This window comes from Rattus norvegicus, chromosome 4 (genome assembly GCF_021556685.1).
Source record: "Rattus norvegicus strain SHRSP/BbbUtx chromosome 4, alternate assembly SHRSP_T2T, whole genome shotgun sequence".
NCBI lineage: Eukaryota > Metazoa > Chordata > Mammalia > Rodentia > Muridae > Rattus > Rattus norvegicus.
This window is the reverse complement of record NC_141537.1, coordinates 88,925,845-88,941,071: the sequence shown is the minus strand read 5'-3', so window position 1 is coordinate 88,941,071 and position 15,227 is coordinate 88,925,845. Positions and strand designations below refer to the sequence as shown.

At 42.8% G+C, this 15,227-nt stretch overlaps 1 protein-coding gene across 1 annotated transcript in view; it reads left to right on the top strand.

Annotated features, from left to right (window-relative positions):
• The first annotated feature begins 10,424 nt into the window (after positions 1–10,424).
• Positions 10,425–15,227, top strand: part of LOC147994878 (uncharacterized) — a 60,062-nt gene continuing 55,259 nt past the window's right edge. The window contains exon 1 of the mRNA XM_087659543.1: positions 10,425–10,625. Coding sequence (XP_087515669.1) covers positions 10,425–10,625 — 201 coding nt within the window. The remainder of the gene's footprint in view (positions 10,626–15,227) is intronic.

Genomic DNA, 15,227 nt, shown 5'->3' with positions numbered 1-15,227 from the left:
GGTGTTACCCCTGAATTGGTGGTCTGGGTTCTGTAAGAAAGCAGGCAGGACAAGGCATAAAAAGCAAGCCAGTAAACAGCGTTTCCCCCATGGCCTCTGACTCAATTGTGCCTCCAGATTCCCACTCAGTTAAGTTTCTGTCTTGGCATCCTTCAATAGACACTGACTTGATTAGGTAACCCAAATAAATCTAAACCCTAATAGGTCCAAAGGAGACCCCATCACCTCAGATTCTGGTAGTTAGACAAAAGCCAGCATTCCTCAGGAGCTTGGTACTTCTCCACCATCAAGGAGCCACTTATCACTGACAGTGAGGACAAATGGCCATCTCTGGTGCCTATGAGCACACCAAAGCACATGCTGACCTCCAGGCTTCCTCAGTATCGCATAACTGATGCCTTTCAAAGTCCAAGCTTGCTTCCTGGCTCTTTTCATTACTGCCCCCAAACTTCCTCCAGCTCAGGAGCTTCTTCCCTCCCCCCACCCCAGCCACTCATTTCTCCTTATTGCTCTGCTATCTTGGCTATGCTCTCCCCATGGTCTTCTTGGTCCCCTCTTTCTCTTCATCTCTAGCCCACCCTGTCTCTTTCTCCTCTCACATCCAAGTCCAATCTTCTGACCAGGTTCAGTCTGTTTCATCTCTACTCTGAACTCTTCCAGATGCCTTAGGCAATTCTCTTCCTAATAGATACAATAAAAAATTTCCCTTTAACCATACCATGAGGCAGTCATGGCATCAGTTTATACGAACCCTTTCCTCCCCAAGTTTTTTTTTTTTTTGGTCCTCGTGTTTTACTATAGCAACAGTAAACCTAACTAAGACATAACTAGAGAATGGGAAGAATGTGAACTTTGGAACTTTAGACTAGAACATTAGTTGAAAATTGTTATCAGACTCATTCTAGTAGGTGCTTGGAAGACAGTAGTAAAAATAGCAATGTGAACTGTGGAGGGCCAGCTCAAGAAGTTTCAGAGGGGAGCATCATTAGCGACTGGTCTAGAGGCCATTCTTCTAATAGTTTGCCAAGACTATATCTGCTTTCTGTCCTCATCCCAAGAACTTGCCTGGGGGGTAAATTACAAAGTAATGAACTCGTTTATTTATGGGAAGAGATTTCAAGAAAGCCTAATTGACCCTGTCGAATGGTTATTAGTAATCACTTTCGGCAGTTCAACTGTGAAAACGATCAAGAACTTCGGGTTGTTGCCCACATAGTGCTGGTTTTGGAGTCAAGTCAGGAAGAATAGATACAAGAGTAAAGGGATCATGGAATCTTCTTAGCAACAGAAATACATTAAATATTTGCGTTTATTTACATAGATAGTAATTGCTGTCAATCTCTGTCAAAGAAGCTTCTTTTGGCACTACTAATGCAGTGATTAATAACTGGAAGCACTGAGTGTGAATGTTGAGTACCCAGCCCCAGACAGGACATGGCCACTGCTACCCCAACCAGAGCTCAGGGAACATCAGGGTAAAAAGATGTAAGAGATAAGAGATAAGGAGTAGTATTATGTAATTTGGTCTTCTGAGGGGAAACATGGCCTTTGTTCTCCTGAACTTAACAGCACCTATGTTTATCTGCACAAGACCTATATAAGGTGGAATAGTCAACAATCCAGCATGGATGGGTGACAGACTCTTGAGGCCCCAGTTAATGGCTTTTGAGATACAAGAGACCATCCTTCTAAAGTGATGTTGCCTTGTTAGTTGCCCATGTTCCAATAAATAACCCCACATCGGTGCTCATGCAAGCAACACTATTTAAATAGTGTGTCATTAAAAAAAAAGAAAAAAAGATGTGAACGTAAGAAGCAGACAGATAGCGTACAGATAGCATGGGCAGATGAAGTACCAGGTGGAAGTAAGAGATAATAATGGAGTAATAAAGGTAAATTTGACCAGAATACATTATGTAAACATGAAATTATCAAAGTGTAAACTTTTAAATTTAATGAAAAATACTAAACGTAAAAAGTTTGATTTTCTCTTCACAAATATATATCTACTATATAAAATATGTTAAAATCATTTAAGAAAAAAACTGTAACATAAACTGCCATTCATCAACTATATTTAATCCTTAATTGCCTGGCATCAAGGGCTAGAGTACAGCTTAATATCGCTGCTTTAAAAACCTTTCATTTTCCAATGCATTTATGTAATTTTAAATTTGATTATTCTAGGCGTAATATTTTTGCTGTTTTCTGAAATTAATCACATAATTGAACATTTTTGTTGTTGTTTTACTGTTTGAGGCAAAGTGCGTATAGCCCAGGATAATTTCAAAATTGATGTATAACCAAGAGTGACCTTGAACTACTGATCTTCCTGCCTCTCAAGTGTTGGAACTGCAGGAGTAAGACACCAGGTCTAGCTACTTTGTTTGTTTGTTTATTTGTTTGTTTGCTTATGGTTCTTGTTTGTTTATTGTTTGGGGTTGGTTTTTATTTTACTTTATTTTTTGAGACAGGATGTCACTGTACCCAAGATCAGCCTTGAAATTTGCCAGAACCGAAGATGACCAGAAACTCCTAAGCCTCCTGACCCGACCTACCCAGCACTGTGTTTATAGACGTGCACCACCGCAGCTTTGTTTCTTTGTCCTTTTGAGACAATCTTATATTCCTGGGTGGCCTCAGATTCCCCATTTAGCTAAGTCTGGCTCTGAGCTTCCAGTCCTTCTGACTGTGTCTCATAAATGTTGGGATCACAGACACACCCCTCCCTGCCTGGTTTGAACCTCTTTAATAAAACTGAGTAATACTCTACAACATTGTCAACAACTGTACGCTATCTGGCAAAATGAATATATTGTTATTTCTTCCTAGCACATTTTAAATTGTTTTTAGTTCTTTTCCATTATAAACAGTTGTGTAACAAAGACAAATATTTGTTCTCAAGAATAACTTCTTCAAAGCAGAATTGTTAAGTTAGGCAGAATGTAGACTCTAAGTTCTTGAAATTTATCAGGTTTCATTCAAAGAATGGCACCAACCAAATATAGCACCTGCGTGGTTTCTGCTTAGCTCCCCCCAACTCTCAAAGCCCTGCCTCAGCAGTAATTTTTTAAAAAATTTCTTCTATTACAGTGATTTTTTAAATCAGTTTAAGTCTTTATTTAAATATGTTTGGAATAAACCAAAAAGTCTAGTAGTAAAAAATTAATATGCCAAGACCTAACCAATAGTTTAGGCAATCTATTTCTACCTACTTGTTTAAAAAATTAACTATAAACTTAAAATTTTATGATTATAGTTGTCAGTACACAACTCTGTTTTTTGTTGTTTTCTACAGTACTCCCACGTATTTGCCAAAAATAAAGTCTCTGAAAAGGAAGTTCTGCACAAACTCCGACTACTGTTAGCCTTTTTAATTTTTAGCACAGAATGCAGTAGACAGTACCAATGAGCTGGTGGTTCACCAAGTTCCAGGCAAAGCATCAGAATTTGTCATCAGCAATTGAATGACAGCCAGAGAAAGCATTTAACTTTCCATGTCTAGATAGAAAGAAAAAAAGGAAGGGAGGGAAAGAGGGAAGGGCAGGAAGGAAGGAAGAGGAGGAGGGAGGGACGGAGGGAGGGATAACCCGCACAGTAATGAGTTAAATAAACATCCTGCATGGTCTAATTGCCTTTGTCCATCACCTTCCTGTATGAGCTGGTGCTTCCAAAGCATTACAGGAAAACCACATTGCTGGCCAGCCATAAGATGGATAGTCTTTATGACTGCCAAAGTCTTAATGTTTGGTCTTGGTTTCATGTTGAAATCCTCAGCCCCAGAGTGACGGTGATAGAAGGGAAAGTCTTAGGAAGATAATTAGGTCAAGAGAGTAGAGCCCTCCTGGCTAGAATTTGGGTCTTTATTAAAAAAAAAAAAAAAAAACTGGAAGAGCTAGATATTACCATCATCCTTGTAAAGAGACAAGAAGGCTCCACCTGTAAGCCAAGAAACTGGTCCTTACCAGTCACCAAAACTGCTGAAACTTTTAGACTTTCCAACCCGAGAACATGAAAAATAAATTTGTATGTTTAAGCTACCTAAGCTATGCTGCATTGTTAAGCACACTCAAGAAATTAAAAGACATCTCCTAAGACAGGTATAGAATTGTGCCATTGACCCAAGTGTCTTGTCAAGCATTTTGAGATAACTGGAAATGAAAATACAATATAGGTGTGTCTTAGTCCATTGTGTGCCTCTTTGGTAAGAGTCTCCCAGACTGGTTAATTAGAAAACAAACACAGTTTTATTGACTCACATTTCTTGAGCCAGGGAAGTCTGGTCTCCACTTTCTGGTGTTTGGCAAGGATTTCCAGCTGTATGATAGAAAAACAGAAACAATTTTGCATCTCATAAGACAGAGAAAAGCAACAAAGGGAGGCCCAAATGCACTCTTTGGTAGCCTTTTACCTACAGCCTAGTTATATTTCTCTCCTTCCCTCTCTCTTTTTTTCCCTCTTATAGGTCACACAGGGTAGTGTCAGATGTCTTCCTCAATCACTACCCACTTTATTTTGGACTCAGGATCTCTCACTGATTCTGGATCTCACCAATGTTGCCAGCAAGCACCAAGGATCCTCCTGTGTCTGCTTTAACAGTACGGGGATTAAGGCACACGCTCCTATATGGTTTGCTTGCTTGTTTGTTTGATTGACTGTCTGTTTTCGTGTGTTTTTAATATAGGAACTAGAAGTCTGAGCTCATGTCTTCATGCCTGTGTTACAAGTACTTTACCACAGTCATATCTATGACTCCCAACCCCAATTCTTAGCACAAGTAAAATGACAACTAAATTTCAACTGAGTTGTGAACGGGACAAACTATAGAGACATTTAGTCGTGAGTCTAGAATCAGTTTAGAGTGCCTTTCCGATCATCTCAGTGGAACACAAACCCTGTAACTCACAGCTTTATCTATATGCCGTTGTGCCAGAAAGTAGATAACTTTGACTGGCTAGCAGTCTGGCCCAGCAGAAGGGACTGGGTGGAAAGGAAGTGGTATTCAGTGGGTGTGGGTTTTGGCGAGTGATGGGTCCTGAATCCACTCTCAGTGGTAGCCGTGGGACTTTGGGAGGGTTCTTACCAAATGCTCTGAGTGCAGCAAATCCGGGATGCCTCAGCATATGGTGTCTTCAGAAGAGCAGACTAGCTAGCAATCTGTCCCAGCAGGAAGGACTGGCTGGAAGGGGCTAGCAATCTGTCCCAGCAGGAAGTGAAAGAGCGTACCCCAAAATGGGGAACTGCGTCTCTCGCTCCGATCGTGGGGTGGGGTGCCCCCAGGAATCACGAGTCGCCATTCTTGATGTAAAAGCAAGAGGTAGCTTTATTAACGAGATCCCAGGTCTTAGCGGGATCCCGGGTCGACACATATCTCACACAGGAGACAGAGGAATCGACCCCGAGCTTCCAAACTCAGGGGTTTTTATAGGGGAGGTAAGGGGCATTCACGCGGTTACACATGATTGGTCAATTCAAAAGGTGCACGGTTACTTTCGGCACGAAATGACATCAGCAAGGAGTATGTGTTATCTAGCAGCTCGGCAGGCAGGTAGGGTGGCTCATCTCACTCAGGGGGGTGAAGGAAGGGGAGGGGGTGGCTATGGATGGTCAGTGTCCTTGGGGCTGATAGCTGGTTTGGCAAGTCCTATCTCTGGCTCTCCCTCAGGCACGTCCGGCCCTGCACATCCGGACTCTGACAATGAGCAACCTTTATGAAACTCTAGTTCTACATTCCCCAATTCTTTTTTTTTTTTTTTTTTTTTTTTTTTTTGTTAATAGTTCTAATCCTAGAACTTCATGGAGAACTCAGCTTCATCTAGCATAACAGCTTGGTATTGTTGTCTTAACATGAGGATTCTAATCTGGACACTATCCAAGCCTATCCACCAAGGTCATGACTAGCTTTTAGAACTTCTAAGCTTATACAGACTGTGATCCCTGAGGCACAGTCCCAAGAAGTGTTAAGAGTACTAACATATACAATGTTACATCATTTGTAATGGAAATCAAGCCTATCCCACACCCATCTTGATAGAACCCAGGACAAACATGACTGAATTTCCCTCTAGGTCCCAGCTCTCAGCCCCAACAGCTAGTACACGAGGGTTGAGAATTGACAGCTGTCAGGGTGGTCAGCAGCACCAGGTACAGTCCTTGCCAGCGAGGCTCGAATGTCTGGGCTCAGTGTAGCTGCAGTCTCCGACCTGGAACTCAGGGGTCTCCGGGGCATAGGCTGCTGTCAGCTGTGAGCAGATTTCTTTCTGTATCACCTGTAGGTCTTTTAGCCTGGCACACAAATCATTATTACTATGGCACTATGACATGTTGGTTCAGTAACATCATCTAATACATTCGGGGGTGGGGGGCTGAGGCCCCATATAAGATCTCAAAGCGGATAAGGCTGAATCTGGAAGGGGTATTTCTTGCTCTGAAGAGAGCAAGAGGGAAGGAGTGTCACCCAGTCTGCGCCAGTCTCCATGGTTAATTTAATTTGGTCAGGGTCTCTTTGCCCTGTTTGCTTGCTAAGCATTCACTTATTGACATACCTTATACTTTCTACTGTCTCTCTGGCTAAAATCTTAAAGTCTATTACACACACCTTAACTACTTGGACAAACTTCTTATCTCCTAAATGAGTCAATTTCTGTATTTGGCAAAGTGAGTCTTTTCTTTGTTCTCTGGGGAGTATAGCTTTCCTCTCAAGTGTGCCATTGTCCTTTATCTTTTAAGCAATTTGGGCCTTTTCTAAGTGAGGCCATCCCTTAGTCCGATCCTAGTTCTCAGTGGCTGTCTCTTGCAGGCCTGCAACCAGGATAGGCTCCTGCATAGTCATTTTTCGAGCCGCTTGATCTGCTTCGTTATTGCCCCATGCCACTGAATCTCTTCCCTCCTGATATCCTGAGCAATGAATAGTACTCACAGTTGTTGGCTTCACCAGGGCATCCAAGAGATGGAAACAGCATCTGAAGTGCTGATGTGCTGGGGGGGTAGAGGTTCAGCCATCCCAGATGACATTGTGTTGTCCACCATGGCAGCACCCACTTGTCTCTGACCTTCATTCATGAAGAGAACTGTTCCCGTCTGTGGACAAGGTCCTCGGCTTTCAGCAGGGGTCAATCAGCCAGTCGCAGAGGTCTTTCCTCCACCCATGGGCTTCTGCCAGTACTTGACACTCGTGCTGTGGTGGCTCCAGGTCCGGATTGGGCAGCAAGGTGACCAGATTGTCCCCAACCAGTGGAGAATCTAGTCCATGGCAGCTAACCAGTGGTCCCATCTTTTGGGACACTCTATTATCACAGTTTAAGTCCTGGATTGGGTGATAATTGTTAGTGCCCGGCTGGCAGGAGTGATATGTTCCAGGCAGAAAAGCACTGAGCCACACATCTCCCAGCATCAGGTACTGGTGCACTGAGACAGGTCTTAAGCTCCACATTCACAGTCTGCAGATATGCATACACATGGCCTCACCCAGCCATTTCAGCCCACGCAAGCCATTTTGGAGAGCAATTTTCTCATGAGCAAGGGATAGGGGCAGTCAGGGATGACCATGAATTAGTGGGTGGGTTACCCGGCCCAGGCCAAGGTCCACTGTTCTTTGGGCAGTCCATAAGTATTGTTCGTTGCCAGTAGCCCCTTGCACTCAAGGTCTTTGGATATTGGCCCACTGGGGGGCATAGGAGCACAGAGCATTGGGTCCCTGTATCCACACTTCCCTTCTATCTCTGTACATAGCCAGCACTCTAGGACCAAGAGGCTCTCCAGTGGCCCCTCTTGTTCTTCTTGGGCAGTCCCTGACCCAGTGTCCTTTTTTCTTCGTATTAGGCACACTGATCTTTAGCCAGGAATTCTCTTCTGTTGCCAGGTACTATCTTCCTAGGTTCCCTAACTACTGTGGCCAGTATATGTTCCTCTCTCGTCTTTTATCTCTCTTTAGCTCTCTAATTTCCTCTTCTTTTTGTCTCTTTTCTTCCCTAGCTTCCTGCTCTCTTTACCTCTTTCTTTCTTTCTTTTTTTTTTCAGTCTCTCTGCATCTTCTTCTACAGCTATTAGGTGCTGTCCACTTTTCTGCACAGACCCTGAACCATGCATCAACTTATTTTCTCTGCAACTTACAATAACTCTCTCAGTGACTTAGCTTAACCCTTCAAGTTTCTGTAACTTTCTCTTCATATCTTTTCCTTATCTTAGCCAGATTGGTGGGGCATTTTCCAGCCCCTCAGAGACCCACCCTTGGAGCCTGGCGGCAGACCCGGCACTCCTTACCTTCAGGCGTCTGAAGAGAGCAGGCAGAAGTGAGGGCCTTCTATCCATGTCTGGAACATTTTTTCTGCTCTCCAGTAGGATTCTGTCTTTCCTCAGTGGTAAAGAAGACCTGTAACAGTTACTAACAAGCATCTCAAGTGGGATGGTGAGAAAACAAGAAGGGAATCTAGAGGAGAGAAGTCCACCGAAGAGGACAAATAGCATTTAGTCACACAGCTAAACCAGGAGGCCTTTTTTGGACAAAAAGGCCATTGTAAAAATAAGCACAAGCTTTGCCTATGAAACTGAAAGGTGAGCAGAGAGGCAGCCTATCTGTTACCGGCTGTCTCTCTGGACTTAGACTTTCCCTTAAGGAGTACCTTCCTTCAGTGTCAGCTTGGTGGCTTTGCCTCTCAAGAGAACCAGCCTCCAAATGACACTAGACTTCTAGTAACAACTAATAACACAATGATGGAGAGATGGTTAGAACCCGGGTGCTAGATGCCAGGTGGCTGACAAAAGAATCGTAACCAGTTCACCTGGGGCTATCAGGACCTCAGTAGCAGCCCTTTACCAAACTGTCTCACTGGGTTTAAAGGGCCCAAGGAAAAGAAAACATTAATAGTGCTGGAGACTGACTCCTCCCTTGGAATAAAGACAGCAGATAAGGCAGGCTTCCTTAAAGAACTTCTCTAAATGAGTGCTCTCCTACTGGGAGCAAATGTCAGAAATTCCTTTACTGTTCTTGTTTTCCTTATAGCCCCACCTAGCTCTCAGCCTTTTTAGATTATTCTTCCTGTAGCATTTCTAACACAGCCTGTCCCCCCCCCTTTTTTTTAATAGCCTGTTGACAGCATTTCTGATCTTTTAGGCAGCTACGCACTAAGTGTCATACCGGCTGAAACTCCACCTTTAAGATTCTTTGCTCCCAAGCAAAATTTAAATCCTTTTCCAGCTTATCTCAGCTGTCCACCGTGAGATTCCCAGAGATCGCGAACCAAGGTGTAGTAATTCACTAAGAAATCTCTCTATAGTGTTTCTTTTTACCTTAAGCCTTTTCCTTTTAAACAGCTCCTGAAGAGCCAGAAAAATTGGGTGAGACTTGAGAAGTCCCCATGCTCGCTGCAGCAGCTCCGCAGCTAATTTCGCTCCCCTCTACTGTGTGCTGCGAGCACAAGCACAGATAAAACACTATTTTAAAAATTAACTTTGGCTATCAACCAACACACTGCCACTAGAGCGGGGTCCATAAGATTAAGTTTCTTACTCACTAAGCATTAAGGGGACCAAGTAAAACTCTTCGACGAACAAAGCATAACATGATTTCAAACACAGTCGTCAGTCCAAAGTCAAACACGAAACAAAAGCCAAAAAAGACACTAGACAATACCACAGAAAACAAACCAGACAAGCAAGACTAAAACAAAGCATCCTATAACCAATTTCCACAGATGCCTGGTACCTTCAGTACCTGGCCCAAACTTCAGCTTAACCTTAGGTGCTTCCGGGATACCAAACACAGAAACAGAATACAGACAACAGACACTAACACATCTAAGCACACTTGTCCGTGCCTATACTTAAATAGGCAGCCGAACGCGACCTCCAAAGTCAAGTCAGATCTTTTTGACTGCTAGTTGCCGGGTGCTCCCGACAAAGGCTGTCTCGCGGAACGTCTCTCACGCGTCCCAGAGCCTGCGCGATTGGGGCGTCCCCCGGTGCGCTTTCTAAAAAGGAAAAAAAAAAAAAAAGAAAGAAAGAAAGACTATTCGGAGTAGGAATCCTTCATCTACTCACAGGCGCCTATTCGGGGTGGGGAACCTTCTTCCACCCATGCACAGGGCAGGAATCCTTCTTCTGCCCAGACAGTGCACTCTCAAGCTAGCTTTCTACAGGGCGGGAATCCTTCTTCCACCCGTGCACAGGGCAGGAAACCTTCTTCTGCCCAGACAGTGCGCTAAGACTCTCGTGCACAGGGCAGGAATCCTTCATCTGCCCAGACAGTGCACTAAGACCTTAAACCGGTACCGAAAAACACAGACTACAGGACTTAATTCACACACACTCACACACAGCGGCCGCTTTCCAGCACTCACACTAACGTACCTCCAAGTGGCATTCGGGGTTCCGGGGGTCACGCTCCGATCCCGGACGAGCCCCCAAATGAAAGAGCGTACCCCAAAATGGGGAACTGCGTCTCTCGCTCTGATCGCGGGGTGGGGTGCCCCCAGGAATCACGAGTCGCCATTCTTGATGTAAAAGCAAGAGGTAGCTTTATTAACGAGATCCCAGGTCTTAGCGAGATCCCGGGTCGACACATATCTCACACAGGAGACAGAGGAATCGACCCCGAGCTTCCAAACTCGGGGGTTTTTATAGGGGAGGTAAGGGGCATTCACGCGGTTACACATGATTGGTCAATTCAAAAGGTGCACGGTTACTTTCGGCACGAAATGACATCAGCAAGGAGTATGTGTTATCTAGCAGCTCGGCAGGCAGGTAGGGTGGCTCATCTCACTCAGGGGGGTGAAGGAAGGGGAGGGGGTGGCTATGGATGGTCAGTGTCCTTGGGGCTGATAGCTGGTTTGGCAAGTCCTATCTCTGGCTCTCCCTCAGGCACGTCCGGCCCTGCACATCCGGACTCTGACAATGAGCAACCTTTATGAAACTCTAGTTCTACAGAAGGACTGGCTGGAAGGGGCTAGATAACTTGGAAATGATGGTGAGCTAAGTATGTTCCTCCTCAATTTCATGCCTGTCTAGAATCCTAGAATGTAAATTTATTTGAAAATAGAATGTTCAAAGATGCCATTAGTAGGTGCATAGAGCATTTACAAACTAAGTGACAAAAAGCTGCCATCAGAAGCTAAGGGAAAGTCAGGGAATACGTTTTCTTAGAGCCTATAAAGAGACCAACACTACTATTGCCTCAATGAAAGATTCCTAGATTTCAGCGTTATGAGATACTAAATTTTAGTTGTTTCAAACATCTATTTGTAATACTTTGATGGATCTAGAAAACTAGTATAAATAATATAGATGACATTATAAAAATCTATAACATCTTTTAATGTGGTATGGCTCTTGCCAGATGAACATTTATACCTCTCTGACTATGACCAAGAAGTTGCAGTTTGGCTGAGTGTTTTCAGGACCATGGCCTCGTATTCAAGAAGGAAAGACATGGTTCACCCAAATTGCAAAGGGATCAGGGAAATTTAATTCCAAACAAAGTGATGACACAGATTAGGGAGGAACACACTGTCGATATTAACAGTAAGCCACGTGAATGAAAAGGGCCTCAGTAATTATTTCTGTCTTCCTTTTATGATGTTTGGGGAATAGAACAGTTTGGTTACTATGGGTGCAGTGTGGGTGGTTTTCTTTTTCGAGTTATGTAGCCATTTTCTCACTTTGCATTCACCTTCTCATAATGCATCTAATTTTAATTATATGTGTCCAATTATACATAAGTACCTGTCCAATTATGCATGGTAAACAGGGGAATCTCCATAAGATTTCCCTTTGAAGTCACAATTTGTCTTAGTACGTGAGCCTCCAAAACCAGATCAAACCTGATCATCTCTACTTCAAACCTTGATGTATAGAAATGCGTTTGAATATAAACTGTCAGTTAACCTATCATTAAGGGCTGAAGGAATTTATTTGTAGATGCAAGTCCTAGGTTACTTACATGCTGCTAGGCTCATTGTCTCAGGAGAGTTTTGTTATCATGGGTACAGATAAGGGTCCAAGGTTGCCATTGATAGAAGGAAGTTGTGGCTATAGGCCAAGCCAGGTTGAGTCCTGAGTTGCTAAAGTATTTCCTATTCTTACCTGCCTCTCTTCAACAACCAGCTGGATTCTTTCTCTGAAGACTTCATGTGAGATCTCCTCAAAGTGTCAACTCAACAAAAAGAATTCCTACCCATGGCATTCAAGGGGCTATAGTCCTTGACTACAGCTTGAACGGTGTATTTACATCATTTCGAGCAAGCGCAGAAGCAAACCTGTTATATATTACAATTTCCCAGTAGACTATTAAAGCTTCCAAATACATCCCTTGTCAGTTTCATCCAAAGAGATTTGGAAGATTTGATTTTTATGCATTTTTAACCTTAATGAAACTCTAGTACTGTAAAAGACAACACATTACATACAGCAGAGGACATACCCTTTCCTAAGGAAACACACAAATATTTAGCCATTTTACTTTTCTTTTTTCTTTTTTTGAAAAAGATTTATTTGGCTCAAACTTCTATAGTACTTAAACTGTTCATCATTTTTAAAAAAGATTTATTTATTTATGTATTTATGTATGTATTTATTTATTTATTACATATAAGTACACTGTAGCTGTCTTCAGACACACCAGAAGAGGGCATCGGATCTCATTACAGATGATTATAAGCCACCCTGTGGTTACTGGGATTTGAACTCAGGACCTCTGGAAGAGCAGTCATTGCTCCTAATCACTGAGCTATCTCTCCAGCCCACATTTTACTTTTCTTACAGAAATAGAGTTTTCTCTGTAAAGCCAGACTGAACATTGTAGCAAAAGTTCATGATTGTGGATTAAACCTAGACAGGTGACTAAATCAGATACATATTAAACTCCTCAAGGATAGACATCACCCATTACTTCCATAAAAGGAAATTTTGACATATAAAATTTTATTTTAAAAAAATGTTTCTACAGCATACTGCTTTTTTAATTTTATTTTCGAGATTATTATACAATTACATTTTTTCTCCCTTCAAATCCTCCCATATACTTCTCCTTGCTCTTTTTCAATTCAAGTTCATGGCCTCTTTTTTCTTTAATTGCATGCAGATATGTATGTGTATCTGTATCTATATCTTGTGACTTGTGTATAAATTTTCAGGACTCCCGTTTGGTACTGGATAACCAATAGCTGTGCTCTTCCCTTGAGAACACTATTTCTCCCACTCTCAGCGTTTCTCAGTTGCTTGTAGTTCATTGTTCATGGTTCAGGTATCAAGATTCCCCACCCCTCCCCCATCCACTTTGTCATGTTTATTGTAGTCCTTGTTCAGCTCATGCTTAGGCAGCCATGTCCATGAGCCTTTATAGATATTCTTCTTGACATTACTAGGGGACAATCCCCCAGCAAACTCCCTAACCCCACAGCTCTTAGACTATTTCTGCCCCCTTTTCCTCAGTGTCCCCCTAAGACTTAAACACAGTAGTTGTTTCATAGATGTATCTATTGGAAGTAGGCTGCACAACTCTACAATCTGATTGGTTGTGGTTTATCTGTGTTGTGGTAATTATTTTAAAATGGAACTTTTTATCCCCTGCTAGTGCCAGTATCATAGGGCCACATGGCATCTGTGGGGTACCTTCATCTCAGTAGCTGCCAGTTCCAGTGTGGCACCATGCCATGTTACCTCTTGCAGTCCTCTAGCCCCAGCATTTCTCTCAGTCCCCATTGCTAGCCACATTTTCTTGGCTGTCCCTGCCAGTCGGGAACTCTCTGGTCCCAGCTACCTGGTTAAATCAGGACACTAGAAGTCCAGCAGCGCTGGCCTATCACAGATACCTATTGAGGACTCTGCCCACACTCCCAGCAACTCCCCCCTGATAGTTATTGTATAAACTCCCAACAATCTGTTAAAATCAAGATTCAATAAGCTGTAATTTAGCAATCAGATTTATGTGTTAAATTCTGTCTACAATATGTCCACGAAGTAAACTCACAACCAATTGATAAATATATAAGCCACCCACCTAGATAAGACAAATTGATCTATAGAAATCCATCTCTTAAGCAATATTCATAACTACCTATGGCCATTTAACACCACATAGATCCGGGTCGTCCTTTTCTGCCTCCATCTTGGTTCTTCTTTTTCTTTCCTCTTCTTTCTTGCCTTACAAAAACTTTGTCCCCACTTTACTTTTTACTGTCCAATCATGGGCCTTGACCTAACTTGGACCAGCCCTCGCCTGCATCAACCTATAAATCTGTAATGGTCTCTGTCTGTTACAAAGAGAAATGTATTTGACAAGGGACGAAGACTAAACGTATCTGTGGATATAAGAACAAATATTTAGAGAGTCATTAGAGATAGTTTGGGTTTATTAACGTGGTGGTTTTAGGCTCTCCTCCAAGATCCATGATTTACTATCCGTCTAGTTGGCTAAGTTTCCAGTACCAGGAATGATTGTTTTCTTGTTGAGAAGGTCTTAAATCCAACTAGAGAGCTGTTGAGTACTGCCAAGGAATGTCTTCCACCACTACTCCTAGGATTATCACGCCATGTTGATCATTGTGGTTGAGTGGTAGCACTGGCCAAGCAGGCAGCAATGGAGTGAGGAGGCCAGATAGCAACCCAAGGACATGGTCCTTTGTCTACTGCAGCCCTGCCATGTCATCAGATCCACTTCTCTCTACCATGCTCCAATTCCATTTTATAAAGGCATCTCCCCACAAAACCTGCCTTTTCTTAGTTGGTCCATGGATATTGTGTGCTCAGCAGGCTCATCTTCTGTCACCCAAGGTCCCTGTGAAGCCTCTCTGTGGCTCTCCTGAGTGCTGGTGGCTGCTCCATCTTCTACACAGTTGTGAGAGAATTTGTATAATTTATTTTTTAGGTAAATAATCAGTAGTATGATTCCAGATATATTACTACTATTTTACCCTCCTCCTCCTCACTTCTGTTTCCCTCTCTGTCACTCTCTAAACCCCTGCCTTGGCAACGGTCCCTTTTTACTTTCCTGGTTTCTGTAGTTCTATTGTGATATGTATTCACATTTGATGAAATGGAGCTAGGAGTTTCTAATAAGAGAGAGCTTGCAACATTTAATGGGGGGGGCAGTGGTATCGCACTTAATCTTATCTTTTCTTGTTCCACCCGTTTACCTACAAAATACATGATTTTATTTTTCTTTACAGCTGAATTGTATACTATAGTAAATAGACCACATTTCCATTATTCATTCTTCAGTTAAATGACATTAG